Source organism: Anticarsia gemmatalis, chromosome Z, assembly GCF_050436995.1.
Source record: "Anticarsia gemmatalis isolate Benzon Research Colony breed Stoneville strain chromosome Z, ilAntGemm2 primary, whole genome shotgun sequence".
Taxonomy (NCBI): domain Eukaryota; kingdom Metazoa; phylum Arthropoda; class Insecta; order Lepidoptera; family Erebidae; genus Anticarsia; species Anticarsia gemmatalis.
Window position 1 is genome coordinate 18,159,551 of NC_134776.1, and position 26,901 is coordinate 18,186,451.

The following is a 26,901-nucleotide window of genomic DNA, read 5'->3' on the forward strand; positions in this document are numbered from 1 at the left end:
AGTGCGTTGCTATACTTGCTATTGTAACTAGGAATGGAAACGATACATCGATGTTCTAACAAAAAAAAACATGTTATATTGAATTAAAAGAAAACGTTAAATTGTCTAATTCGTTACCGGTGGAACGGAGCTACTTTTGAATAAAGGGGTTACTTCAAAATGGAAAGAAATGGGTACTTATGTTTAAGGTCAATTACACTATTTGAAATGCTACAATTTTATTCACAGCGATATTTAGTACCAAGAAACGGAGAACTGAACTCGTCGCTAGGTTTTTATGCGAGCTATTTACTTATTCGTATAATTAAATTAACCCTATTTATCCAAATTTTCTTACAGTAACTATATTCTAAAGTAACCAACGGAGAGCTCCTATGCTCACTTTGGGAGGAGGACATCTGCAAGGACCTCTTCTATTACGTGAATATAAAACCAACTATTTTTTTTAGAAAACATCGTTGTTTTCCATAAAGATGTTCCGTCTTTATTATAGTAACATTGAAAATTATGCAGTTAGTATTGATCGCTCGGCATACTTATTGGCAATAGACGTGCATTATCGTCGAGGTATTGTCTACAATAGTTTCGATAACTGTATGCCGATTTAACAAGTCTGTAGAAATACGCTTGTATTTCGTGCACGATGTTCATGCTCGTTAAAAACGATTTTGAATATAAGATATAAATAATTTAAGAATACCTTTAATGCTCCAGTAAAATAGTATATTGGATGAACTTTGCCAGATCAAAAGGTTAATAACTAAAGATCTCTCGATCACAAGTCTACCGCAAAAAAATTGTAGATACTTTACCGTCACCTCGTGTTATCCATGATTAATAAAATGATGTATCTCAAAAAGGATAAGTTAAGGTCAATGACCCACCCACATAACACTTGACTTACATATAATAATACTCCTAATTGAAAATAATTCAATCTGGATTGTAGATTGATTTTAAGTTTATATGACTAAATGGTGTGATTCATACGTTTTAATGATTCATCATATTATAGTCATTTTTGGTCGTGTTTAAAACTGTTTCCAATCAAAAGGTTCCTAGCTCCGTTTTAAAGGAACTTTGAAAAACACTTTTTGCTTATGAAATAACTTATCACGAAAATAGTTACGAGAAAAAAAAAGCCGAGATTGGATTCAAACTATTATATTTACTAGTGGACTAGTAGACATTTTCCTGTTCGAACTATTAAAGCTTTAACAATCATACGTTTAGACAAATTATATGTTGAAATTTTCTTATCACCTAGGCTATTGGTGAAAATTGGATAAAAATCTGTTTAATACTCTTTGAGGTGTTTTTGTGTTATTAGTTACATAATAATATATGCCTTGTATAGAGTACACGAAAGTGTATACATACTTCCATAAGAAATGATACATAGTAAATAATTTTAAACTAAAGTAACAGCTGAATATACAATGAATTGGCGTTTTTATTACCTTATGATGTCACCTTATTGGTCTTTGTAGATTATGTTTATGAAATTAGAAGGTTGAGAATTGCGTTCAAGTAAAAGCATAATATATGAGATCCCACTGTCCCACTGCTGGGAAAGTGTCTCCTCTCAAAGTGAATGAAAGGAGTTTTTATCAGTAATTATGTTGGTAACAAAAAAGTTGACTTGTAAAATTAGTTCTAGACAAAGTCGTTTTCTTTGATTTCGAGAGTGTAATGCCACGGCTAATGTCATTTGCGAGTTTATTGTTGATTATATTGTTAAGACTGGCTTGAGAAATTCGCACTAGGTCAACAATTGAATAGTTTGGCTACTCGGCAATAGCGTTTTGCAAAAACGTGACTGGTCTGTATATCATATACTTTTGAACCAAGATGAACTGACGCTGATCGGTCATAACGTGAAATATTCGCTATTTTCTTTTCAAAATCACTCTAAAACATATAAAATAGAGGTGTTTAGGTGCCTCAAACGTATATTATTCGGTACTGTTTCATCCATACTATTATACTAATAATATTTTAAATGCGAAAGTAACTCTGTCTGTCTGTCTGCTACTCAATCACGCCTAAACTACTGAACCAATTTGCATGAAATTTGGTATGGAGATATTTTGATACCCGAGAAGGGACATAGGCTATATATCATCAGTACCAGTAATTAATGTTACAAAAACGGGGAAAAAATTCACCCATTCTTTCTTATTGGACGCAAGCAAAGTTGCGCGGGTCAGCTAGTTTCAAATAAAAGACTCGCTTTTAAACTTGAATTATTGAGGTGTTTTGATGCCTCAATGTAAAGTATTCGCCCAAAATCGCTTCGAAACCTTTGTAATCAAGTCGTCTTAGCTAGTCTCTTCAATTAGCATCAATACAAGCCAGTTTATAATCGCACATAGCACAGTATCCTCTCGTAATATAATCAGAAACCAGTCGCACGCTATATATGATGGAACCTTGACACGAGCACCGTTGCTGAACTACTTACGTTCTCACTGATCGGCCCTGCAAGCAACTACACTTACTACTTGCAATCATTATATCGCTTTATGATATGTACCATATAAAAATGTCTGTACATAATTTCGGTAACTTACGCAAGACTTCTCTGCAAGAATTCTCACTATTATAATGAGGCGATTGATAGGCTTATAATTCGGATTTTTATTGATCTAGATTTAATAGAGTAGTGATGGCCTATCCATTTTCGAGAATCACTTGTTCCAACGGTAAAGGAAAATTTCGTGATGCAACAGTTCTTGAAGTAACGCTAAGTCCCCACTTAACTATGTGTCATATGTTTCAATAAATGAAAAGAACTGTCAAAATTACTGGCCAACATTTTACTTAGAGATCGTAAATCATATGTTTTCATAATTGTCTATCATAATTTGATTACGATTGCCTGATTGATATTTAATTAAAACTTTATGTAATAGCTTAAACATTTCCGCTTCGACTGTACTTCACAACTAACTGTAGTGTAATGTAGTATGACTAGTAGATAACTTAAAAAGTGTGATAATGTAATGAGAAAATAACTCAATACAGTAACAGCTCGAGTTAATGCTACCTCGACACGCGAATTACAGTCAGATAACTTACCCCCGGTTTCTGAGGTACATTTAATGGTAGTTTATCTATTCAATAGCGTTTAAACTCATATAAATAAACGCTATTGAAAAGATAAACTACCACTAAGTGTACTCAGAATCCAGGGGTTAGAAGAGGGTCTTCTATGCAAAGTTCACGGGTGGCGAAGGTACTTAACATTTGACACCTGTTAATTATTTAAAAAGGATCCAACTGGAAATTGAATAATGGAAAACTAGGCGATCTGTTATACGCAAGCACGAAAATCCGAACGTGTACATCGCAGTAATCATAATATACTCGACAAAAATGACCAAAAAAATGTTATTATCTCACTACGGAAGTAAATAATTTCATGTATTATTTAAAATACCTTAAACTATATCGCTGGTTTGATGTTATCATGATAATAGGTACGATTGTCAAGTTTTTATGGTTGATAAAGGCGCCAACGATTTGTTCAAACAATCACGCTATGTCTTTTGTTTTATTAATAGTGTAAGTAGGCGTTTCCGGCACGTCTGTATGGCGCGTATCTCGAGAACTTATGAACCGATTTTGATGTGGTTTTCTTTGCTATGATTTGCAATTAATGGGACATAAGTACGTGTATGTCTAAACTATCATATGAAACTTTATTAGATATGTCTTTTATCTCTAAAATGATTAAGCTGGTAAGTATGTCAACTTTAAGTTTGTAAGGGTTATTACAAATGGCGTTATTTCGTCTCTACCTACTCTTTTTGGTGAAACAGCGTGAGTTTTTGCATGTATTTATGTCAACTTTAAGGGCACTACTACAGGCTAGCGTTAGAATGATTGCAAAGTTACCATTGATTTGTCCCCGATTATAATTTTAATGATAAATATCTTACAGCCGATCTCATTCCATAATTTGATTTATTATTATAACAAATTTTGGGGAGAATTATCGCAAAGCCAAAATTGCACAAAACAAATTCATTGAACGTCATCTTAAAACCAAACAAAGAAACTGATTGGTCGTAAATATTGATTCAACGCATTTATGTTCATGAATCCTTCCACACTGAGCGTTTTATTTGCCAAGATCATTAATAAACAGGCTTGTGTGCTTAGATGGTCAACAGATTGACCAAACAATTTCAATTAAACTCGTAATTGGAGCGCATCTGTATTTATATTATGAGCATATAATATAAACTTTGTTATCCTTAACTAGGTAACTAGTGTGATGCTTTGGAAGGAAAAGAATGGATCTTCTAGGATGCGGCTACCCTAAACCAAAAGACTACAGGCTGCTTCCGATGGGGTGCATAGCAAAACTATTAAGTTCTGCTCTGCCCCCCAACGCCTAGAGTAGCAAAAGAGGGGGTGACACAAAGGATCAGGAATGGTCGAAGTGTCAGCCAGGCATTAACTGGCACCCCCACCCCTAAGATAAGATATCCTTAACTAGCTCCTGCTTGCGAGTTTCGTTATCAATAACTGACCCCAAAGATTTCCCGAGACAAAAAGTATTAAATAATAAAATTATTGGTCAGAAAAACTCACTGCCGATAGGGCTTGAATATGGAAAAAAACGAAAAGGCTTTTTCCTACAGTTAGACACTCCAATGTGTAAATAAAAGTCAAAGTCAAATCTTAAAATCTGGTTTCCGCGCGTCAAATCTGGTCTACCGCGTATAGATTTAATTGAAATCGAAATATCAGACTACGATCAAGACCGCAATTTTTTTAAGACCATTGTAATTAATTTTACTCAACTGCGTCATAACTTTGAGTTATATTCACTGCTGGATCAAGTAATACTGTATTTTAATAAAGAGCATGAAACTTTCCGTGTAGACTAATTTCATAAGAATTATTTCAGTAGTTATCGCGTGAAATACTTACATATACTGTACATCTATCTATCATTACGAATTTTCGCGTTCATAACGCCCGTACTAGTATAGTCAATTGTTACTGATTGAAGTAATTTCATGATTTAATACAGCAATTGTCATAACGTAGACTTATAATGATGGTAAAATATCTACATTAGTACTACTAATGTAAATAATAGAGCCATATTATATGAGCAGAATACAATGACTGTTTTCAAAGTTACTATTACATGTGAAAACTGCAATATCACTGTCTGTATAGTTTTATAGGCCTTTGACATGGCTTAATAAATAATAATAATTCAGTGATCGCAAGATAATAGTTGACAATGTTGACAACAATTCTATCATGAAATATGTTTTTGGCCATAAAGGGATATTTTAAATCACGATTCATTACAGTTATAGACATCGGGATAAATGAAAATAAATAAAAAAAAGCTCATAAAACAAAAACTAATGAGCCTAATTGAATCATTTTTTATGCGACCTATTCGAAACTATTTCATATCCAGCAAAAATAAAAAAATAATATGTCACGATATACTCGTATTTACATAGGATAATTCACGACCGTAGAATATTGTAGATACGTTTAGATAGTTTTTAAACTTAAGAATTATGGTATGACGATGACGTCACAATGTATGTATATTATGGTCATAAATATATGTACATGATGTATGCTCTAGAAATTATCGCCTAGACGAGCCTTGAGAATGAACAACAAATGTTTCAACGTTTACGTACAAAACTGGTACATATTTATTAATAAACTCTGTACAATGTACATATAGATTAAAAGAAAGCAAACATTCAGGGCCTTATCATAATTAAATGTCACATAGTTATCGCTTTGCATCGCACAGCTATTTGCAAGAGCATATATAATAAATTAGCATTCGTTTGTGTTTATAAATTAGCCAATTTTTGGATTTGACCACCACCATACATAAATTTGCGCCCTTTTTTCACAGGGGTAGACAGAGATCCAATTACAAAACCACCATTTCCTAAATAATAATTTGTTTTTGAAACACAATAAATATAAAAGGACCTGCTTTACGGGGACTTTTGCAACATACTAATAATGGACTTAGTGAAATACAGGTAGCAAAAACCAATTTTACATCACACACCAATTTGATAAATGTGGGAATCAAACCCGGCACGTGCGTAGCGACCACGGTAGCCACTGTGCCACAGACATCGTAATTTCTAGAAAACCGGTATCAATTTCAATGGAGGACTTAAGTCATCATGTGACTAGTTCGTACGCCAGCAAAAATATGTTTTCGCAAGCTGAATAAATAATTTATTTAAAAAAAAGACTTGATTAAGGAAAATTCGCAGCAGCTATTAAAGACATTTTTATATCAAAACCAGTTGTGTATATTTTGATACAATACAATTGATTATGTAATTTCTAAAAGGGCACATGTGACGACTTTGTAACGTGATATATGGTTTTTTGATATTGCGCACTCAAAACATTTTACTACCACGTTCGACGGAGGTACTAAAGTGAAAATGTATACACATATTGTATCTATTCTTTTAGTGTGCGTGAAGGGACCTGGACCGGAGCATTGTGTGAGTGACAAATTTAAAGGGGGCACAAAGTCCCCTAGTTTTCCACGATCTGTTAGTGCACACATGTTGCGTACCAGATCAATAAATTAAGAGCTATGCTGTAACAATATTGATGCGCGAAATTGAGTTTGATTGAGGTTATTGACCAGTAGCTCGATACTCTATTACTATCGACTACCGACAACCGGCTAGTTATCGTGAAATTTTACACGAAAATCTGATTATCGCCACTACCGGGCTCCGTCAGAACTAATTTTGCAGTACATTTTAAATGTCAAACTCTCGATACTGGACAGTACCGACTGTACAGATTTCTGCTACTGATCTATTTAAAGTTCAAGTTGTGTCTAGCTTCTTAATTTAGAAAGGACTTATTGTTTAATAACGTAAAGAACGCAGATAAATCTCGTCTATCTTTGAGTGGGAATCCTACTACGTTACGACGATCCTAGTACGTTAGGTGTAGAAAGTTCTAAATATAAACTGAAACATGTATTGCAAACAAATGAGTCACGCTTGGATGAATATTATTACAGCATAAACAATAATAATTTGAAACAAAGTCATATAAACTCTGCTATAAACAGTCACAAACAGATATCGATTCTATGGTTATTTCTCATAAACAAGTCTTCGATAAATCGTGGCTTACTCCACCACAAAGCACAACGATTACCAGAAATGTACAAGGAAAAATATTCACATTTAAATGCATAATTACTTTTGAAACTAAAACTGTATAATATTAAGCATTCGGTTTGGCATTAAACGGTCTAGCTAGGGGGCAAAACCGAATATGTGTACATGAGTGTTTGGGAAAAATGCCGCTCGAGATCACCGCATCTGAATGTATAGGGTTGGTTCTTATCTGAAAGAACATACGTTGCGTATTATCGGTCGCGTTCGGTTACGCCAGAACAAACAAACGTATAGAAAAACACTCGATCGTTTACACTCGAGCGACGATGCATCGGCGAGAAGCCCATACTAATTAGGTTACGCCCAACACTCTTCCGCCAGACGTGAACCGACCCTTAAACCGAATTGTGATGAACATACGGAATATGTGTGTAGCTTAACTAACTTGTCATTCCGCTTGGTTCTCATCAAGACTTGTCTTGTATATTATAACAAGTGGTTTATAAAAACAGTTGATACGTATCCAATAATACCCGAGATGACTTAATATTGTTATTTATGCATCGTATCAACGTACAAACAATAACAAAAGAAGAGGCATGTTCGTGTATTAATCATAATCACAGATATAACTAAAATCATAATATTCATTGAGTAATAAACTTCCTTGATATTTGTGTTGTCTAAGATATTTTCGAGAATGATTTTCTAGTGTAGTATTCAACGATAGTCAGGATTTATCGCTCGTATGTAATAGTATCAGTGGTAATCGGCAGAATTTTAATGATATGTTTAGTGTTCTCCAGCCAAAAAATGTACTAAAAACCAACATTGTCAATTAAAAAATAGTGGAAAAACTGAAACGATGAGATATTATAAAACATTTTCTCGTCCAATTATATCATGACTGGCGCACATAGCATTTGAATTTTAGCGACTTTTGTTCACCGTGTATTGCTTTACCACTGTAGATTGTGCACTTCGTATAAAAAATCTGCTTGTTCATCATACGGGTTTTAGAGAAAAGGTTACGATCTCAAAAAGTGCACATAGCAATTATTCTGCTAGTGCTTACCACATAACATCGCTTAACCACGCTAATATTTATTATCTTGAACATATTAGATGTGATAAGACAGCAAGAATCTGCTTTACCTCTCCGTAGACTAGCCCAAACATAATTACCATTAAGTCAAGGATACGAGCGATGACTACATGTTTAGCATATTTCCAATATATTTATTAATATTGTGTAAGCATGGCCAATTGTTTACCAAATAGAGATATTATCAGTAGAATCTTTCAACACAAAGATATTTAAAGGCAAAGTTACCTCAAAATTTCAATATACATATCGCACTAATAATACAATTGTGCTGTAACTCCAAATACAACTTTTATCAGAATCGACGTATAACTTGTTTATACTCTCTAGGGGTACAAAAAAACTAAATGACCTTTGTGTTTTAAAAATGAAATAGAAAAGATCATTTTTCTATAACAAATAAAAAAATACGGTATGGTTATAGTGTTAAGTCTAGTAGCAGCTGTCAATGTATTTTGAGTTACTAAGCTATTGTATTATTAGTGCGAAATGTACAGTATAATACGGAATTCAAGTTCATACATACAGGTAAAATATTAAAGCAAGTTTTTCAACAAAAAACCAGTTACCAACTAGTCTTAAAGATGGGTATTAAAAATCTCTAGACAAAAAGTAGACCATTATAAAATTGTGTTCAACGCACACAGTAATTAAAAGCTGAATGATCAATCTTCATTATTTAATCATACGTTGATTATAGTTGTTTGTGCATTCTCCAATAGTTAATTGAACAATTATTACATTGGAATCTCTGTCGGTATATACTATGGCGACAATACGACAATGGACGTGGCGGTTATTGTGCTTTATAAACAAACACTCGCTTCTTAAACAAAAAATCTTGTAATATAATTTAACCCCGTGTTAGAGCATAGCATTCTACATATTTCTGACTCACTACATAACTTCTTAAGTATAGGAAACCTAATATAGCTTAACGAAAAGTAAAACTACGCACGAAATTTTATATTGTTTATACGTTACTCTCATTTACAAGCTCCGTTTAAACAAAATTTATTTTATATTTAATCCTGCTATAATTCACGAAAGTCCAAATTCAATGTTCTATTAAAACAGATAAGTAACGAACATCATAATTGTTACGAAACTCGGCTAAAAGAAACATAGCACGCCTATTTATCTCCCGCAATCCAGTGAGGTGTGTGAATTTTCAAGTGGGTGCATGGTTTTCGCTCTCCATAAGCCTTAGGATCTTATGAAACCTAAGCCCTGAGCTCAAGTACTAACAAGATCTAACAGATGTTGTTCGAGAGGCTGTTTATTGCATATTTGCCCGTCTGGTTGCGTCACGTGAGAACCAGTAGAAGGAAAGAACGATAACAGTTATAATTAATTTTATGATTCAACTACATTTCCTGCAATTAAGGATGAGAGATTATGAGACGCACGTCTTCCTTGCTCACTCTTATATGTAAATCTGTGTTACAAAGTATAGTAGCAGGCTTAGTATTACGTTAAATGTTTGTCATTATAAGATTACTTTTTAGATAACATGATAATGTTATAGTCTCAAAATACGTGACTGGTTCAAATGTTTGGAAAGCGTTTATCAAGCTCACAATAGATACAATTATTTATTTGTTCACGTGAAATGTTGACGTTTATGATTACCTTAGTTAGTTAGCGAATTGATCAATAGTGTCAAATCAACCAAGGTAGAAACACATGTATAATATAATATGCAGTTATATTTTACTATTCTTTTCTCTTTTATGTATACTTTGTAGTTAAACTCATACTCCTACTCCTACTCTTCTTGTAAATTCATTAAGACCGAGTTTGTCTGGCAACTTTGAAATTAGCGGAATAACAACAGAATCGCCATTAAATGAAAAAAAGAAACTGAATCGCTGAAAGAAAAGAATCGCAAAGTCATATTAATAGGTACAATAAATAACTGCAGATGAACGAATAAATTAAAAATTTACTTACTTTCGGTAGGAGCAACGGTGGCCTTAGGTGGTACAGCTACAGTGACGTTAGGAGTCGCCGGGGCGGCAGGGGCGGCGGCGGCCATCGTGCCGTTGTTGGGCACATCTCGGCGATGACGGCTGTGGTCCAGGGTCACGATGTCATAGCGGAACGGGCTCGAGCTGCCCGTGTCTAGTGTGTACTCCTCATTCCACGCTAGGGAGAAAAAAAATAGTTGTTTAGTTGTTTGATGTATAGAAGTGAAAGATTTTAACAAATTCTTAAGTCTTTTTCACCAAAGTTTTATAATAGCAATGCCTGTACTTTTGTGTCTGTATCCAAGATTTGCTTACATATGCCCTGTCTTTCTCTACTCTGTCTTCTACGGACACAAACGTTCGAAAGAAAATATTTGCCTATGAGAGATTAGATTTCGATTCTGGAATACAATGCACCGTAGCAGAAATCAGTGGAATATTTGAACCACATTTCCACACGAGTTTTTGGAGAAGAACATATTTATTATGGTTAAATTAATTAATTGTATAAATTATTAGACGAAGAAAGAGACAATAAAATTCATGCGGGCTAGTCCCTGACGTACGCTTATGATAATCAAATCGCAACAAGCGTTATTACTAACAACACTAATTACCAAAGACAAAAAGTTTATCATAATAAAAGGTTATCAGTATGTTTGTTTTTGCACAATGGTTAAAATACCAGTGTGCAAAGGAATGCAAGGAGAATATCATCATAGAACTGTAATGCTATCTGAATTGATTTTCTGCTGATTTGATACAACCAAGTTGCTTGATTAAGATAGTAAATTACTACTAGCAATCGATTTATCCTTAAAACACAGTGCTATGATAATGCTGGTAAAATAAGTATGTGTCCAGGAAGGAAAATCCTAGTATTATTTATTTATTAATAGTTTATAATTGTTCATAATTTACATTTTACTACATTGAGTACCTAACTACCTACCAAGGATAATATGTACGGCTATCAACATTTGAAAAAATAATAAGAATATTATAATAGTCATCTAATCAGAACATTATAAAATAAATAGCTGCGTAAAGTATGACGAGATAAAATCGTGTTATATTTCTAGTTGTACAAAAATTAGATAGAGTTATCACTTCACGTAGTTAATCAATAATTATAATCGGTCATTTTGTCAGCAGGAACTACTAGGACTACAAGACACCATGAGCTTATAATAATATAGACATGAGACTACATTACTTTTTTTAAATTCTTACCACGACATTTAGTGGGCCCATTCTTATGTCCTGTTTATTATTTTAAAAGGCTTAAAATAACTATTTAAATTACTTGTCAATAGTTTATCAAATAGAGAATAATTCAGACTGTATTAATAATAAAAAAGAAGAACATCGAAAAGGAAGCGGGTAAAATAATGGTAGGTATTTTATTTAAAACCGGGCTATCACATATCTCAGTTGGCAACTATTTGAAAACTACGCTTTACATTGTTTTCTCCCTTAATTTAAATTGACACGTAACGTCAAAGCATCAATGTTCTGAATAGTGACCATCAATTTGACGTACACTAGTTGTCACCTATTTACGTATACTGATCAGTAGTAGGTATTCATATGAGTCAGACATAATTTACAAGTAGATTGAAACCATGATGTACGTTAAATAAAATGTGTGATTGTCTGCATAATAATTGACTGATCAATTTATACTCGCCTACATTCAATCACTGTTTGCAATCGTTAGATATTTCTATTGTTTTGTTTGAAGATATAAAGGAATTCATAAATAGTTTTATGGTAACAACTTATGAATAAGTATCGGTTTATCTAATGGAATATTTACAGGATTTTAAAACATTTACTGTCACTTTATATAATGCAGCGTTTCTTTACGTTGCATTCCGTGATCCCTTTTATTTACGTGGCTAATACATTAACCATAGCATACACCAGCTCTCTGATTGGAGTGCAGGGTTATCTGGGATTCTTCCGCCAGAAGAGCGAGCATTAGTCCGCGGACCCATAAGAAACCAGGCACAATTTGAAGAACCTCGTAAACAAGAAAAATATATCACTTCCAATTTCCTTCAGAGACGTTTGCGAACCCTGGGGTCCCACAACAGGGTAAGAAACACTGATCTATTGAATATGCTATAGAACAAATATTAAAGCTATGAAACTGGGACTTTTTTGAGATAATATACGAGTATTATATTGATGGTTACGGAAAGTTGTTCGACTCTGATAGCGCGATGATGATTTAATTTTAGCAACGTATGTTTAAAAATTCTTTATCTCCAATGTGACTCACATTGTTTATTTAAAAGTTTCTGTTGAAAGAAGCGACATGATCCGAATTTAAGAGATTCTGGGAATGCTTGAACTGTCTTAAAAACATCAGTAGGTCATCATCTTCAATACCTAACTAGTACAATTTAAGATCAGCCAAATGTAGTAAGGCTTTCTCATATAAAAACGATAACAACACTCACAGACAATATATAGTTGTATTCAACTACCGTAGCAATAAAGTTTATGGATTAAGCTAGCGATTTTTTTTAACCCTTTACTGTCCCACTGCTGGGCAAGGCTCTCCTCCCAAACAAGGGAGGGGATAGGCCTTGAGTCCACCACACTGGCCAAGTGCGGGTTGGGGACTTTGCATGAAATTCTCTCAATAAAAACAAATTTTAGGCATGCAAGGTTTCACCACGATGTTTTCCTTACCTAGCTTAGGGCTTATAAAGTTAATATTTATCGTATGCACTATCTTCAATTCTCTGCCCACTCTAAGGTCCTCTAGAACAACGCGTGTTGTACACGACAATACACTCGTTGTGTAGGTCTCACTACGAGGTGTCATTGACACTTATATCTCCAATTGTTACACGATACACATTTATATGCTAATCGTATGTAAACATGACAAAGAGGACAATGATGGTTTTGTTGTTTTTATTCCGTATGTTCCTCATTTGGAAGGAAATTCGCAGATTTCACATAACCTTTTGCAGGACGGACGTAGGGCAAAATTAGATTGCATAGCGACGATGATTGCCATGTCTCTTTGTACAAACATCCTTTATAAAACAATAAAGATGTCTACACCTAAATGTGTTTGGTAATATTGGCATTAGATCCTCTTATAATTAATGGATTGAAGCAATAAGAGGCTGAAATCGTAGAAAAAGTTTGAGTTCGATCCGCGTTCTTCTATTATTTGCATGTTAAATTTTGTTACAATTAGTTCAGCCGCGAAACGGAAGCAGATAGACACTCTGTCATCTTTTAAACTTTAACGGTAGAGCCTATTGGATAAAATTATATAATATAACTATGAATACAAGGAATATATGTTTCTTATAATAAAATGATGTAATTAACATACACTAGGTATGTGCTAACGATGCATTATGCACTGTTCTGCAGCGTAGCTTGCCTAGTTGAAGGCTATGGTGTCCAATTTCACCTAGACACACAAGGTAGTGTTTCACATTCCATAATACACACGCAATTATACTGTAATCAAATATTTTACAAAACGATACTTTTGATTTCAAAGTAAATACGCCGATGTTTGTTCCTAAGTACTGCTTACAACCACAAAATTTATGAAATTACTTAGTTTGGCATTTTAATACTATTCTTTTAGTACATGCTTGTTCATTCATGGCCACACTTTTGAAGATTTCGATATAAAGCTAAAGTAAAGACGGAAATAAAAAGCCCTTTTGTTATATTTACTCCGCAATCAGTCAATTGTTCCCATTGGTGGAGATAATAATATTTATTTTAAGGTTACTGCGAAATATTCTTTTTTATTCAAATTCAATTATGTAGTAAAATATGACTACTGTAGTCTCGATTTTAGACCATACATACATAGATTCAGAAATTATTCGACAATTCAAGCACTCTCTTAACATAAAAGTACAGAAATTTTATCTTTTTCCTACAGTTCTCTATGCTAGGTACCAGCGCCCACTAGAAGCGATGTCAACTCCGTTGGAAACCCATACATTAGATGATTGTTTATCATAAAGCATACGCTAAACCTATTATATTACTATCAATAGTGTATATAGATTGTGTTATGAAGGGAGAACGAGATGAAGTTATGTATGTACTAATAAACAAATGTATGCACTAATAATGTATGTCATAAACAAACACCGAGCAAGAGTTAAGCGGGACTCCAGTAACGAACAAACTAAACGCGTTAAGAAAGGGGTCACAACTAATTCTAATAAACGTTCCAATATTAGCGGCATCCAAACTAGATGCAAACAAATTAAGCCGCGCTTAACACGAGCTCATATTAATTGATATAACAGGAAGCACCCATTTGTAAATATTACTCGGTATGGTAGGCGGTAGTTCACACCGGCGAGTCCACTAATTCATGTTATGAGTACTAATTGTAATCAAAACAGGAGTCAATGACATTTCGTGTGAACCGGGGTTATGTACACAAGTTAACTCTATACCGTGGCGGAAAGTATTAGGGGTTATCGATAACAATTTCACAGTTTTATTTAGTGATAACATTGACCCGTATGTAGAACAAATTTGTTTGTTATTTTTTATGTATGTGAGAGTTATTGTTAGTAAGTGTAAAGATAATAAGAAATAAATATGCTAATACTGCCTTTAAACGTTAAGCTTTCGACAATACCTTGTACTTTTAACGTAAATATCTTATATCGATAACACGTACTTTCAGATATCTCACGCGCTTATCCAGGTTACATCTAACATAATATACATATTAAAACATGAGAGTTGACATCAAAATGGGTTCCAAGTTCAGTGGGCAGCTGAATATATAAATACTTTAACTAGGCAAGTTAGGATAAATCAAAACTTAAAATTTTGGCCAGTTTTCACAAACAAAGCAACATTTGGAAAAATAAAATAGCTAGCGGCTCGGCTTTGAGCGGTTTAAAAAGATTTTTTTTTTTAAATCTAAACTTTCCTCTTAAATATCTCTATCTATTTAGAAAATCGCTCCCAAATCCGTTACGTAGATTTAAAGATATGCGAATACATAGAGACAGAGAGCGGAAAGGTACTTTGTATTATACTATGTAGTGATGCTACATAGTGATGCTATAGTACTTGCTCTTACTGGTAACGCAAGCCGATCCTACGTATGGATTATAAAAGACGCACAAGTGTAGTGCATGTGTCCTTACCGTTGCGTCGTTTAATTAAATACTAAACAATGTAGTACGGCTTACGTTTAATTTGTATGTAATCATGTACCTATTTCTACTAGCTTGACTAGAATTCCTGGGGTCAAAACTAAAATATGTTGTAATCGAAATGTTTGACAAACACCTATATTCGAAAAAATTGTTGGTAAAAACGTAACTAACATTGAATTCTGCAATCTTTTGAATTACTTATATTATTTAAGACTAGCTCAGCTACTTCATAAGTATAGACAAAATTCCCGAAAATGTGTCCTAGGTGCTAATTTTAGTAAAAACTAGTTGTGTGGGTAACAAATTTAGAAAAAGTATCAAACATCCACCCACCGACAGCAATCTTAAGCTTTTTAAAATTGGACGGGACCTTAAAATTGGAAACGTCTGTATATTAAGTAGAAAACAAGGGCGAAAGTGTTTCTTTGATTTATAGAACGAGATAAACAGCACTTGATAATACATTCAAGTCAATTGAGGAAAGCATTAGGCATGTAGGCGCGTATGCCTATCAACGGCTATTAGCGCCATCAAGCCGTCACTCTTTAACAATCGCACTGTAATAATATGATTACGAGATCTTACGCCTTGATAAATATATCACATGTGCCTACGCCACTTGCTCCACTACCGTTAACAAGTGTGCCTATTGTATATATCTGCGATCTTATACAAATTATCTTAGTTCTAACCGACTTTAGAATGGAAAATAGAGAAAAATATAAGATAGATATTATTGAAGTTTCATTTATGTTTGCCGGATAAGTCTGTGTTTGTTTATAGGCGGATTCGCAATATTTTTCTGAAAGAGGTATTTCGAAATGAAACTAAGAAGTTTTAAAGAAAAGCGACGAATTTTGCGAAGTTCTGCTAATGTTTTCAGAAGACATAACAAGAAATTCGGCAAAGAATCAAGTCGAGTCGGCTTAAAGGTTTTATGTATAACACACAAAATTAAAACCAATATTAAAACAAACTTACAAGGTTTTATTAAACGTCGTAATCACACAAGCGTTATGAAACTTTTCTATAAATATAAAATAACTATCTTTGGATTATAGTAAACTGGCTTTTCCTCAAATAGCGTGCAACAGCACATGCGGGAATATCTAACGAATCAAGGCTGTTCTGAAGCAGTTGAGCTATCTATTGAAGTAAAACTGTTGCGTGACAGTCTGATTGCCTGACTGACTGATCGGACGACAGACAAAGCGCAACCAATGAATATGTAAGCGCCACATTTGAATGATTACGTTCTTTAGCGGCGAGAATATTAATATTATCTATAAACTACTTTATTACTTCTTAATAATTTTTATTAATGATGAAGTAAGTAGAAGCGTATTATAATTGCAATTTTAGTAAGTTTGAATAACGACCCGTGTTATCCTCGGAAATAAAGCATTTTTCCTCTTTCTTTATCATCTTCAATATTTAAAGTACTGAGTACTTTCTCTACGTAGCCCATCAATTTTTTCTACCCTATATACTACATAGTACGTATGTTCATTAAATAAACCAGGACTGCCTGAACCTTACTAAAATAATACTTAATCTCTTGAAGTAAATTACCAAAGTGGACAAATGTACCGCGAGTAAAGCTTTTTTCCTTGGTTATTTCCCCAGCTTAGATTACGCAACACTGATTTAGTATCATCATATTCCAATAAAAAGGTCCATCCAATCAAAACAACTCACGATTAAATAGTAACAGGTAAATATATAGAAATGATACATTTGAGGAAAACATCCTCTTGTTCATCTTCATTTTCCACGAATCTCAATAGTTATATATATAATTGGGTTATCTTTGATGATATTGTATAAAAATAAGTTTACGTCACAAATTGTTTGGTTACAGCCTGATATGTCAGCGTTGCATGTTCATTATCTAATGTTGACAAATGTAAAAAGCATGTTCGCGTCAATTCTCGTATGATATTGGGAAATTAACAGCCTAATGTTCTTAGTTTAGAAATATATTGTTCAACTACTCCGTAATAATAACAAATAATCGCGAGTAAAAGTCAATGAGTACCTAGACCGCATAGCAAATAATTAAAGGTGCCCATCGTAAAAAAAAATTACTCGATAAAGCCATAACTTTGAGTAAAACTCATAGCTCAATTGTGTTAGTCTGTATGAAAGTACGAAACATAATAATTACTTTCTAATAAAAGCCTGTAATAGGTCGGAAAAGTGATGAAAAATTACAGATCCAGAAATATAAGCAAAAACTGTAATAGTCGCGTATATTCAGCAACTGGGAAGACTGTATCAACTGTATGTAACACCATATTGTTGCAAGACAATGTGAACACCATCCTGCGCTTGTTTGTAACAACTTAGACCGTAGCGTAGCACCATAATCTGATCTTACGTTGACCCTAATGATGGTTGGTTTCAACGTCGTCACCATAAAATTATCTAACTTGTATATGAAGAAAGTAGCCAATGTCAACATAAAACTACGACGTCAGATTTACATTTAACCTCTTTTAACAAAATTATAACAAAGGCTCGCAGAATTCAATTAAAATCCGGGTCTACCGCGGTTTCTGATTTTTTTGGTTATAACTATTGAGACAGCTTCGCCCTTTATCGCTCCAACTGACAAGCAAGCAGCCTTAAGCACTCTCGTTTGTCCAACAGTCCCAGTCTCAATTCTCATTTTGTCCAACATGGCACCGGCTATATTATCCACAGTACTTAAGTTAATGCACAAATAACTTAAGTATTTGTCCCTTTAGCAGCAAAGTATTATAGAGCGAGTCTACCGGCGTATTTTTTGTTTCAACACGTTTAACAGATAACATGTTTTACATGCCTCAATTATCATGACACTGCTTACTGAATGCAGAAGGTACAAAATAAGGCAGGAATCTCGAATATCTTTTAACAGCAACCGCAAATATTGTGGATTTATAGATTTTAATTCTCATTCATTTGTTTAGTAGTTACTGTTGTAGTCCAAGTCATAAGTATTTAGATTTATTTAAAGATCTTCGGGAAATAACCACCCCATTCAAGACTAATAATAATTGTTTACGAATATTAAATTGTATTCATTTTAATGTTGGCATCACGTTTAGAGATGTTGATTGGGAAGAGACCAGCGTGTCGCATAACACAAACGAGGATAGTCCAGAGTCCAGACATCACTAACTAATCACTATTAACGAGCCGCGGAAGCTTTTTAATAAGTACTAGCGACCCGCCCCGTCTTCGCCTAGTTTATAAAGTTATTAAACGAAAAGCCTATACAATTTTTACCCATACAACTTTCTCTTGAATCAATGTATCTATTAAAAAAACACATCAAAATTCGTTGCGTAGTTTTAAAGATAGGCCCACATAAGGACAGGCAGTGGGAAGGCTACTTTGTTTTATACTATGTAGTGATTACCATTGCTATACAAATATAGGTTACTTGTACCGATCACTATTCACGTTATTACTTTTTGCCATCTCGAATCTTCGACAGATAAATACAAGTTTCGACTTATACTTCAAGTAGTCGTTTTGCTATTTTTATCTTGTATTTTTCTGTACTTATTGCTTTACTGATAAATACATATTAACAAGTGCGTTGAGGTTTAAATGTTTTTGACCTTTTCTTGCAGTAGGCGTGAGTTTTGGAATAAAATTGCCTTATGAAGCAAATAATTCTAATATTTTGGTGCTACGCGATTTTTTGTTTTGTTTTGGTACAAATCTGTATACGTATTTAATTGGACGATTAGTTTTTGGCCGTGATTACCACCCGTGTGAACGATAATTATATGGCTTACTCTTATCTTTCTCAGGTTTCGAACTACGCGCACAATTTAATTTGGATCGGTTTAGCGGTTCAAGCATGAAGAAGAGGCAGACAGAGTAACATTCGCACTTATAATAGTAGTAGTAATTATATCGGGATGTTATAGACGTCAGTTGCAAAACTATAACGCAACATATGGATTAGTAGTTTGATCTATAAATAGCTGGCACGAAATGTGTCCATCCAGCAAGCAATTGTAACAATTAACACAGTTGAACTGAATATAATGTACTAGTTTGTCCCCGCGGCTTTTTATTCCCGGCTGTCAAAGTATCATATAGTTAGAGAAGCGTCGTAGTTTTCAAATGTCGTCAGAAACCCCTATTATTATGTAGTCTTAACTAGACTGGATAATGTCTAAGGAGTAAGATCTAGATCTATTATTTATAAATACAGCGGGACCAAAATGGGAGAGCGCTTTTGTCTAGCAGTGGGACAATATCTGAATAAAAAGCCTGTAGAACGACCAAAATATAGAAATGTAAGAGGCGTAAGGTGTTTACAAATTCATAAAAAGCTGAAACTATTTTTGCCATGGGGATCCATTGACTAACGTAAAGTTATAAGAAACGAAATTCTACGCGTTATTGGATTGGTTACGTAAAATATAGGAGGAAATCCGATGAGTATATCATCCCCTCAATTTTGTTAAGGCGATTGTAATATTATACATTTTTTATAAAGTCAGCCATATTTTTAGTTCATAAGGACGCGTGGCTTACATTCTATTACAGTGATGTGTGTTAAAAATCGTGAATGGTACGTTTTATATTATGTCGTTTATGAAACAAAGTGGTGTTGCGATATCAAAATCTCTTGTACAAGAGAATGGTATTATTGGAATATCCAAGTTTAATTAACACATACATTCGAGATTTTAATAATGGTAAATAACTAATGATAGCTGACACGTTATACGGTCATGATATGAGTAGTAGTACGCACATAAATATTTTGCAGAGGATAAAGGAACAAATTTTGAATGTAGTGTCAAAAGCACACTAAAGTGACGTGAGATATAAAAGACCATAAAAACCGCAACGACGAAATCCACTCATTTTATTGTAAAATGCAATTCTCACATTGACTATTAATTTACTATTTGTCTTGTGTCCTGGGAACAAATAAATAAAAAGAAAAGCCGATACGGATAACACTTTGACCACTACGCGGACGTCTTCGGAATTATTAAGTATATGTGATTCCTATTGCATTCTTATATTGGAAGTAGGTAGTTTTAAAATAATTATGATATATTGCAAGACTAGAATAGATACATAATTACAGTGGTTGGACCAGTAGTTTTAACCTGTTATTGCGAAACACTAAGGAGGTTTTGTTTGCATTTATTTTATGTTAGACATAATGTTCTCCAAGGTCAAATTACAGTAACATTTTTATGGGAATATTTCATAAAAAAATAAAAAAATGATTTTAGAAAATCCGTCTACGGGCAGCAGAGTAATCGGTAAAAAACAGTCTTTCGAATATAGTACCTCCTCGTTTTTATAGCCGACTATTACTTACTTATCTTTATTTTTACTGATAAAGATAAAGATAGTGTCCTCGTTTTTAGTTTCTACTTAACCCAACGGTTAGTATTATTTTATGTACGTTCGGGAAATATAATATTATTGCTAAAATTTCAGCTTCATATTCATAATGACAGTGAGACGTGAAATTAATTCCTACTGAACTTCAAAACTCTATTGTAAATTGTAATAGACGTTGAACATAACCTTCGACTATTATTATTTAAATAGCTGATAGCTAAATTGTATAAAGATACACAGGTGACAACGGAAACTGACGTAGAACGAATAATTGCGAAACAAACGATAATATGGAATAAGAATTTTGGCTAAGAAGTCGTATGTTTAGCTAATAGCACATTATTTTCATCAAAATGCAACCTCTTGTTTCTCGTACTGCAAGGCACAAGCCTACCCTTATTGATATTGGTTTTGTTAAAATCTTTACCGATGAAGGGAGGAGGATTACAAAAACGTATTGTGGTAACTAATCATTGTAATAAACGAAAACTTTCAACACGACAGCTGAAATAATAAATAAATAGTTCCCAAATGGCCAAATTCATTTTATTCAGACTTGTCATAACAGAGTTGTTGAGGGAATTTAAAGCCCTAACTTTTTGTCCAGTATGTTGGCTATCAGGCCTTTCTTATTTCGGAGTCCCTGGGGATTAATAGGTTTAATTAACTGCTATTTAACCATCTACAGTGCCCAGAACACCGTCTTTTTAAAGACATCCTAAAGTTTTTTTAAATTCATTTTTTTATTAATTTACTAACGTTTTCATGACTCACAATGATATTATGGTTCATACATTTTTAATGGATGTCGTTATCGGTTGCAAACAACCTATTCTCGCTGGGTTATGATTTGTATCACTGACTCATAGTAACCTTCGACCGAGGTTATCGTTTACGTGAACTTGCATGCATTTATCTCAGATTTTCCCCAACATTCTTATCACTGGGTTATGCATTTGTGTCAGATAATAAATCGCGTTTAGATTTTGCATGTCGTTTTTGCGTGATAGCGTATTATGTTGAAATGGTAACGAAATTGACCACTTTTACATATTATTATAATTTAATAGCTTATTCAAAAACGATATACGAAATACTCCCCATAATCATTTTCTTTTTTAGATACACTCGGATTTTTACTTTCTCTCGCAAAACTTTCGAACAGATTTTGATGAAAATTGGTAGTTTATAACATGGAATAACGCAGGATGGTTTTCCCCGGGTTTCTTTACACATAGACAAAGTGGAGACGAAAACCTAATGTCAGAAGGTCTAAATATAATCACTAACCTGCCTTGAAACGATCCGATTCCCAATAAACTAACAACGAACTACCTTACCGCGTTATTTCGATAGAATCTAGTATAGGACTATTAGAGTGCTAGTTGCCAACATATTACGTAGTTTTTTACCTGCCACGGACTAATCAATAAGGTGTCTGCATTTTTAATCGTGCTTCGACAAGGAAAACCGACATGTTGGTGTAAAATTCTTTGTAATTGTTCATGCAGTTTTTTATATAGCTAAGTGGAGAGGTGACGTAGTAGAAGCTGTATAATTGTGTCCACATGATGTTACAATAGACTGTTTCTTCTTTAGTTGTAAGGGACAATTCACTTCCTTTTGGTCTACAATTATTGATTAATGTTTAATTGTACGTTGCAGTCACTAAGTAGGATGAGATTAGGGGTTTTCTCTTAATTAAAACATAATAACAATTCATTAAAAAATGTTTGTCAGACGGCCTCTAATGAAAGACAGCTTCTTTTATGTATATCCGTAAATTCTACAATATTGCTGTGTAAAATGTAATTTATTAAACAATTTATTTCTTATTATTCGGCATTATTCGGCGTATGCTTCCATTATGGCCCTGTCAATACTAACCGAATAAATGTAAAATACCATTACTATGAGTTTCATCATCTCCAACAGACAAAAGCTTGGATGATGCAGACGGGTATTTCCCAAACTGCATGAAAAACATTACAATCGTAACGGATGCAAGTAGATAACAGACATGACAAGAGTTAAATATTAACACAAGTTTGAAAAGAAAATCCATTGTTATACAGCCTTATCGTAACATATGTTACAAAGACAGACAGACAATAAAACAGTCGTATTAAATTATTATTTTTTAATATATAAGCATGACTTTGCCGTTTTTAATTGACACAGCCACTGTTTCATATGTTTCGTATTTGAAGTATAACAAACATCCGTAATTATTCATAAGCATCACGTAGTTTTAATAAACAAGTGATAAGTATAACAATGACTATCCGTGTCCATACTATGTCATTTTAATTTATTTAACCTGGTTCTGTGTCTCTCTACTAAGTTTCGGACTATAATATTGTAGGAAAAATGATTGCTTCTTTATGATCTGTTAGGATACAATTTTGAAAGTAAGAATCCTGCTTTAACCTAGTAGATACTTATTACATTAGTATTCCGTAGGGCCTGACATGGGACAGTCTAGCATATAAGAGCTGACCAGGTCAGGACTAGATCTCTAAATATCTAGTAATTTAGGAAGTTTTATAATTAAATTGATTGTCATGGCAGCAGCAATGGCACCGATAGTCGCAAGGATGAATACTAATCGCAGCATAATCGAGTACTATAATGTTAAAGACTGACTAAAACTATGCAATAACCAATCTCATTTAACCTTATTATCATAAATTGTGAGGATTTATAAATAATTATTTTGTAAGGATATTATGAATGTTTGTTATTTTTTCCTGTTCAAAATACTGGCTAAAAATTAGTCCACAGTTTATTTTTAATCTGTAGTCACACTTAAAATACCTAGTTTTTACTCCGGGGATTTTGTTACTTGTGGGGAAATCCCGAAACAACTCTAGTGTAATAAAATTTTATAAATTGTTTTTAGTTTCTTTATTTGTAGAAACTCTAAATATATATCATACAAAGCATCATGATTTCAAATTAATTTTATTATATGTATCTACCAATAGTCAGTGGGTAAAACCTAATGGAATAGTGCGCATTTTGAAAGATAACGCGTCTTCCGCATTCGATTTGTTTTTAAACATTGCTGTATTATATAAAATAGTAGATAGGGCACAGGACATGCGCGTTTAAAAGGCTTTATCATATTATTAAATACGTCTCTTTTTAGAACCATACAACGTGTCATTCGTATGTGTTATTTAAAAACAACAAATGATTTATGTTCAATACTGAATTCTGCTTGCGTCTTATTTCGTGTAGAAAGATTTTCTGAAGACTTTTGTTTCAACATAGTTGGTTAACAGTCGAAATAATGCCGTTCGAAAATATTTTTAGTAATACTATGTGCGGTGAATTCGGCTTAAAGGTAGGATTGCCATCAAACTAAACAAAAATAAATAATCAGTGTTAGTCCTGTTTACGAACTATTGCATGCCTAAGTTTAAAAACCATTCCGTAATTCTTGACAATAAGAGGAACAAGGATACCTCAATGCAAACTTCTTCATTTATAATATAAATAGGATAAGTACGATTATTATTATCAATCAACAAGCCGCTATATCGCTATCCCCGGGTTTCTGTAATACATTAAACAGTAGTTTATCTATTCAATAGCGTTTAAACTCATATAAAAAAACGCTATTTAATAGATAAACTACCGCTAAATGAACTCAAAAACCGGGCCTAATTCGGTGAAATGGTAAGAATAAAAATCAATATTATGAGCACATTGGCCCTATTTTCGCGTGGCTTGTATATACTCTGCTATTTGTATACAGTCAGTACAGGTAGTGTGCAATTGATCCTGCGCGCCCGCACTTTATTGTAGGAAGTAGGTACTGGCACATATACAGAGTCAGTACTCCATTCATATAACCGATTGGTAGATAGCACACCGATTTATATATGTTTATTACACCGCATTTGAATTGCTACGTTATTACAAAACGCGAATTTGTTGATTGGGTTATATTGTCAGTCATTTAGGTTAATAATTAACTTCCTTTCTATGATAATGTAAATTTATACTAAAATGATTATTTCGTTTTTACGCCATAACGTCAAAGCTAATCAGGATAAAATTTGGCTGGAATATATTATTATACTTTATTACAGAGTAAATCATATACTACGTTTTGCATAAAAACTATACTTAATAGTAATAAGCTAGTTTTAAACATTCCTCGAGGAACAGTCCTCACCTATGCCAGAGATAAAAATAAATAAAAAAAATCAAATCATTTATTTATTTAGGTCAAGTTCAGACACTTATAATAGTTAATAACAGTATGTGAATTTACTAGTCTCGATATACCTAGTTCTAAAACAAAGTATCGTCTAATCTACCACGGTTATCTCAACATTACAAAACTGGTTATTGAACGCATCTTTTTACTACCATACATAGACAAAAATAGATTTGATCTAACGTCTTACAAACCTAGCGCAAAAAAGGACTAGGTTTAGCAACAAATTAATCAAAAACGTGTTTGTAAGTAATTTCGAAGCACTAAATGGTTGTCCGTAGATATTTCGTTCATCAAGGACTCATTAGGATAGTTGTAGTAAAAACATGTGCAAATAATATTAGCACGAGAAATATGACCTCATAGTATATACTTTAATAATATATTTATGTATCAAACCCAGGAGATATTTTATTGGTAAGTAATACTGCATCTTTGCTGTTTTTAAAAATATATTTTGTACATAACATTATTAACAATAGCAGACCTATTTTTATGACAATTGCTGTTTTTCCGAGGATCGAGTACAGAACTACAGACGGAATATAAACGTAACGTCTGCCGATTCTAAGTAAAACAAGCTGACATACGTGAACTGTAATACTAAAATAAAACTGTAATAAATTATTTTCTGCAGATTTCTTATTAAAATGTCCAAAACTGCCTTAAAATTTATAAAAAATCTGTAGTAGTGACTAATAGCATAAACCAATTGATTTCACAGAATTTCCTTTCTCAAGAATTCTACACATCTTCCCAATTCCGGGCAAAGACTCTTAGCCATAATTAATTAGGGACAAACGACTATCATTATATTTTGCTGTATTAAGTTAAACAACCTCAAAGCGCTATTTCAAATATCCGAATCATAAACACAGTAAGTTATGGCAATGTTAGTAGTATATTAGTTCAAAAAGCATAATAAATAAGTAGGGACAGCATTTTAGCATAGTATCAACAACCCCTTTTAGCATAATGTCCAACATTATAAATATTATAATGTATTTTTTACAGTTCTTCTGTAGTAATGCGATTCGCGTCGCCGCGTCGCTACGCAGATAGGACAAGCGTATATACAGCGGCATCAAGAAGCGTATGAATAGAATACTAATTGCGCAAGTACGACGCAATATACTAAGCTACTGTAAATACTGGTTTTTATCATGGTGGAACATAGTATGATGTATAAGTCTTCATTTCCATGAACTACGGAAGACCATGGTTTGACTTTCATCAAGAAAATTCTATAATTTAGGCCAATATTAACATTATTTCTAGACGTATGTGAGAGGCCGTCTGTGGAGAATTTGTAAAAGCCGTGAAAATTGTAACCCGAATACAGTCAACTGGCCGTTGAAAATTTTGCCTAAGTATAATTTAGCACAACAATAAGTTTTGTAACTATTCCGAATCAGTTTTTATTATTGCAAAAACTGCTGTCTAGCTTCCAATTGACTATATTTTAATATTTCACAAAAACCATAGAGACAATAACTTTTTAATTACACAATCTTAATTTTAATCAAGGGTTATTCTAAGACTAGCTGTTATAGTTACACATTCACAATATTGAGCTACCTATTCTTTCTGAAGTTATTCAAATTAAAAAAAAACTTTATAATTGGTGAACGAATGCGAAAATTGATTTACAGCTGTGAGATTGATTTACGTTCTTTCAACAAGACATAACACGAGAATGTCTTTGCAAAAAAATAAACGACACGATGTGCCTCGAACAATTACTTCAGTAATAAATAAGAAGGAGACTTTTAAATTAAACCTTATGAATTAAAACTATCAATACAATAATTCTTTACAATTATTATTTTTAGTAAACATTCGCCCTCGTAGATACTAAATACCCAATCAC

General features: G+C 33.3%; 1 protein-coding gene across 1 annotated transcript in view; it reads right to left on the reverse strand.

Moving 5' to 3' along the window:
* Nucleotides 1-26,901, reverse strand: part of l(1)G0289 (plexin domain containing lethal (1) G0289) — a 59,289-nt gene that overhangs the window by 23,453 nt on the left and 8,935 nt on the right. Inside the window, exon 2 of the mRNA XM_076134330.1 lies at nucleotides 10,228-10,422. Coding sequence (XP_075990445.1) covers nucleotides 10,228-10,422 — 195 coding nt within the window. The remainder of the gene's footprint in view (nucleotides 1-10,227; nucleotides 10,423-26,901) is intronic.